The sequence below is a fragment of the Hydra vulgaris genome, chromosome 03, assembly GCF_038396675.1.
Source record: "Hydra vulgaris chromosome 03, alternate assembly HydraT2T_AEP".
Lineage (NCBI taxonomy): Eukaryota > Metazoa > Cnidaria > Hydrozoa > Anthoathecata > Hydridae > Hydra > Hydra vulgaris.
The window spans coordinates 65,987,669-65,993,106 of NC_088922.1; the positions used below are offsets into that span (position 1 = coordinate 65,987,669).

The 5,438-nt window shown below is 27.8% G+C and overlaps 1 protein-coding gene across 1 annotated transcript; it reads left to right on the forward strand.

The window, feature by feature from the left end:
- The first annotated feature begins 2,368 nt into the window (after positions 1-2,368).
- Positions 2,369-2,863, forward strand: LOC136078846 (putative nuclease HARBI1). Its single transcript, XM_065794661.1, has one exon. It carries the CDS (start codon positions 2,369-2,371, stop codon positions 2,861-2,863), a length of 495 nt encoding a protein of 164 aa, XP_065650733.1.
- The last annotated feature ends 2,575 nt before the right edge of the window (positions 2,864-5,438 follow it).

Below are 5,438 nucleotides of genomic sequence, written 5' to 3' on the forward strand. Positions count from 1 at the left end.
AAAACTGTAAAAACAAAGTAAAAAAAAAGATGTACTAACCAATAATAGCAGAAAACAATATTGGGCACTTTTCACAAAATGAGATTTTCTGATTACTGTTTTTTATGTTAAAATGATATGAAGCCTATCCGCTCATCAATTTTTTCATGACATTGTATGTCACAACTATAGTAGATTTTCCACCCACATTACATAATGATTCTACCTGGGGGAAAAAAGTTGTTAACTTTAGAAACGACACAAAATTCAAGGTAAAAAATATTAATGTATAGTTTCTCACTACATAATCCTTTTTTTACTATTAGTTGACAGATTAACTTCCAGATCTAAAATTTCGTCAAAAAGAAGTTTTGATACATGTAATGGTTCGACTAAAGATTTTAAATCATTCTGCTTGAATGAGGCTTTGAAGTCATTAAAGTTTTTTTCTATTTGTGCTATTCCTACTAACATTGTTCTTTTAAAGGCTTTAAAAAAATTAAGATAAATTTAATTTAGACAATTTTAATTTACGAGCTGCAACTAGGGTTGTAAAAAACAGGAATAAAATTACTAGATTTAATCATAAAGAAATATTATTTGAACTTCTTCTTACTTTGATCAAAAATATGGTCTTAATCTGTTTCCCCAGCATTCTCACAAACTTCTTTATTGTTTTTTCAAGTTACCCAAAGAATGAGTATAGTTATCGGTTGGTTTGCACAAAATTATTTTGATTCACACAAAATTATTTTGATTCACACAAAATTAAAAAAATTTCTACCAATAAAAATCTTGGAGCGGATTCACCAAAGTCTTTTTTTGCGTAAGTTTGGCGTAAGTTCAAAACTGTTAAATGCGTATTCACGAAACTTACGCAAAAGCGTTTAACAAAACTTACGTAAGTTTTTTCCTAAGTTCAGAGCTAAAAAATCGGTATTCACCAAGCTGAAATGGTATTCACCAAACCTTTTGAAAACTTGCTGAGCTCAATTTAAGCAAGAAAAGTTACGTTAGCTATTAGCTGCCTTACCTTTGGCGTAACGTTAAAGTCACTAAAAATTAAAAATGGTGTTTATTATCAAAATGCATATATATCTTTTGTGTCATAATTCATATATTATTAAGATATTATATTATTATAATGCATGTATACTTTTGTTGATTTCTATGTCATAGATATAGAATACTATTATTGTTTACTCTAAAAATTGTAATCACAATTTTTAGTTATATCTATTTAAATTTTACTGTTAAAAAGCAACTAAAAGTATAAAAAATAATCCTTCCAATTGTAAAGTCATGTAATATCAGATTGCATTAGTTGGCTTGATATTTCATTTTCATTATAAATGTTTATATTACATTGTAATATTATTTGTGAACGTAATTTGTATAATATTTAAAAACATTTAATAATACTTCAAGAACTTTCCAACAACACTTCTTTTTAAACCTGTTCCTTAAAAAAAGTTATTATTAGCATATAGTAACATTAATATAGTATGTAATAATATTAACAATATATAATTCTATATAATTTATTTGTAAACTTCAGTGAAAGGTAAAAGTAAGTTGTAAAGTAAAATATTTCAACATTATATCTATAAATATCTAGCAATTAATAAAGTTTTTAGTTGTTCCTTTGTTTAAATATTAAAAAAGTTATACACTAATTTTTAAGTAGATCCAGAGTTGACTTTTTTTGTTTCATTAAGTATTATGAGCATAATCCATAAAAAATTTTTAACAGAGCTATTTAATTTTAGTGAAAATGGATATTCCAATCATTCTAGCCGAACAAGGTGATGATCAAATATGGCGTGAAGCTCAGCGTGTTTCTTTAACTGATTACTCAGATGTTGAATGTCTAAAAAAAATTTGTTTGCCAAAAACTAATATAACAGAAATTATCAACACTCTTCACAACAGTTTGTCACCCATTACATTAAGAAGTAACCCGATTTCTCCAGAAGCAAAGATGTTGATTTCTCTAAGAATTTTATCAACTGGGAGTTTTCAAGGTGTTGTTGGTAAGAGTAGTTTGTAATTTGCATATAATATTAGCAATACCAAAAAAATACTAACTCTTAAGATTCTTTATTGTCATTGTTTTAGTTAACTTTTATAAATAAATGTTAATGGCGATGCATATAAACTTAAAGTTTACTGTAAACGGTTTTTTTTATAATGGTTTACTTTATGGTGATTATAGGTGACACTTCTAATGTAAGTCAGCCAAGCTGCAGTCGCATAATTCACCAATTTTGCAAGTTTTTCATTCCGCATTATTTTCACCTGGTAAAATGGTATGATAATCAAGAGGAGATGGATGAAGCCAAGAAAAGGATATCCTGCTTTAAACTGAGTGGTTGTAGACTACGATGGAATGTTTAGAGATGTTGTTGTCAAGTATGCGGGATCGTGTCATGATGCCTTTATTTATTCTAACTCTATACTAAAACAGACATTAGAGTATGATCCTAATGCTGGTTTTCTTTTTGCTGACTCAGGGTATGGATTGTCTCCAGTCTTGATTACACCGTATAGCCTGCCAACAACACCAGAAGAAATATATTTTAACAAAGTTCATTGTCAAGTACGTAGTGAAGTTGAGCGATGTATAGGTCGTCTAAAATACCGTAGTAGGTGTTTGCGCAAAAGTTATGGGGCACTTCAATACACCCCTAGTACTTGCTGCAAAATAGTTTTTACATGTATTTTACTTGAAAACTTACGCAATTCATTAGGACTAGAAGTTCTAGATGACATTGACTTTGAGTATGAAGAAGATGATGTTCAGCCTGAACTAACACAAGCAAACCAAGTTCGACTTGGTATTTTAAGAAGAAACCAACTAAAAAACTATATATTTGCAAATTGAAGGCGCTAATGCATTGTTAAAATGTTGTACTTGTATATGATTTTCTGTAGTTTAATTTCAAAAATAATTATTAGTTTAAAGTTTAATGAAATATATTAGCTTAAGTTAAAGTTTTCTTAAAGTAAGCATTGTTCCTTTTTTGGTTAGTTTTTTGAAGAGTTTAAGTAAGCATTTTAAGTTCATTAAGCATTAAGTAATGGTTTTTTACACTTAATGAAACCCTAATCCGGAATCAAGATTATTTAGGTTAACTTATTAGGAATATCTGGCAAAGCAAGATATTATCTAAAAGCCTCAAATAGTTAAATTCTTATATTCTTACATATGAATATTGTTCATACATATTATTATAAGAAAAGTTATTTATTAAAATAAAAAAATAAAACTAAAGTTTATTTTTATGTAAGTAATAGCTCATAAATGCATTAATGTATCATAAGTTTATTTGTTTTCTGAGTCAACCACAGCAATCGTTTCCAGTGAACAAGCAATTCTTTTAGCGGAGCTGGCTAAACTCTCGGCTGAAGTTGCAATGCGGTTTAATGTTTCAGCAATACCTTCATAGAATAGGTTATTGCTCGGAATAGAACGGCTAAGAACAGCAGCTATTTTCTGTCCGGTTGCAACAACTTTTTCTCCGATTTTTGACATGTTAGTCATATATCCATCAACATTTGATGACGACAGCTTTCGACTAGTAGTTTTTTTTACCCGTTTTTTATATCGGTTATCCTATATTATTTAAAATATAAGATATTAAAAAAAACAGTAAAAAAACAATTTACGACTTAAAATATTTACACAATAAAGAATTTTTGTTAGATATAATTAAAATAGGCAGGCATAATAAAAACTTTCTTAATTGCCTATTTTGGTTTCAAAACTACAATTAAAATAATGTAATTAGTTTGTTAAAAACATTTTTTAAACTCAAAAAAAAACTTAAAATAAAAAAAATAAAACCCATGTGTTAAAAAGAAAAGCAACTTTTTTTAATATCACATTGTTATTTTTTTAATATTTGTTATAAAGGTATATTTTTGTAAAATATACCTTATTGTTTAGTGACGAATTTACAGTGGCAGATTTATTTTGTAATATTAACGCAGGATCCGCAGATGGGGAAGAACTTGCTAAGCGAACTTCAGTTGTCGAGCGATCAGGCGTAGTCTGTAGCTGAGAGAATGGTGACGAAGACAATTTAGCCGGTGAAGATAAAGACTTTCGCAATGGAGTTTTTCTCTTTCTAAAAATTTAGGTTTTTTGAATGATTATATTTTTTTTTTGTTGAACAAAACAAAACCTTTTGATAACATAAGACTTAATAGTTGTAAATTGTTGTTAAACAAAAAATTTGCGAAAAAAAAAATTATGATTAATCAAGTCAAAACAAGAGAACGATTGCTGAAAATGAACATCTACAAATAATGACTTTTTTATGAGTTTTTATATTTGTGATTTTTACAAAAAATGATTTACCCTGATGCAATCTTCTTTCTCATCTGGTTGAGGAATACATATTTTACTATACTCATTAAATTGCTCTATCTTACACATTTCAGAAGTAGTTTTGATTTTGTTGTCTAAAATAAGATGGCATTAAACAGCTACTTTAATAACAAGTTAAAGTGAACTTATTTGACTGTAAATTAAAGTAAAAGTTGTAAATATATATCTTAATATATATTTACAATTGCTGTTATAAACATTTAGCGCACGATAACAAGATAATTCTTTACTAAATAATTTACTTTACCTCAATAAACTGAGTATCCATTTTTTTTACGGGTTGCAGTACAAAGTTTCCCGTTATTATGTCAAAATTAACTTCCTCATTGGGATCTACTATGCACAGCTTTTGATGAGTGTCAGTCCCACCTGGAATTCCCGAAAATAACGAACCGTAATTCATATAAAACTTTCTTTATAAATATCATAATTAGGTTTGAAAGTTGAGGATTTAAAGTTTTAAAAAAGCATCAGTTTAAGTTTCAAATAATTTTCAGAAACCTATTTTACTAAATTATAGAAAAATATAGGTAAAAAGGTTAACTTTATTAAATGTCCCAATATACCATGTATGACACATTAGGCATTTTGTTGATCAATACTTGATCAATTGAGCTCAGTTCTTCGCTGTTGCCTTTACCTCCTCCTGTCTTATATAAACTAGAAGAAATACGAGCTGCCTTTGCCTTACTGTCCGACTTTTGATCGGATAATTTCTTTTTGCACTGTAGCACTATTCTATCAGAACCAACAACAGAAACTTGATCGGCAATTTTAGACCATAAGTCATCTTTTGTTAGTTTTGAGACAACTAAATAAAAAAATTAAAAGTTGTATACATTACATGCATTACGTATTAAATTATTTAACTTTTATATTGACACATTGAATCAACAACTTAAATAAAACTTTCATTTTATTTACTTTTTTTATTTATTTTAAAAGTTATTTAAAAAACTCTCTAATATCAATAATTTATAATATACTTAGATTTTAGCAGGCAGCAGGCATTTGGTACAAAAAAGACGTCTTTTAAACATTTAAAAAAAAAGTTTAAATCCCCAAT

Bases quoted from the DNA above. Each gene is read 5' to 3' on its own strand.
- LOC136078846 (XM_065794661.1), top strand. From the start codon at position 2,369: ATGTTTAGAGATGTTGTTGTCAAGTATGCGGGATCGTGTCATGATGCC.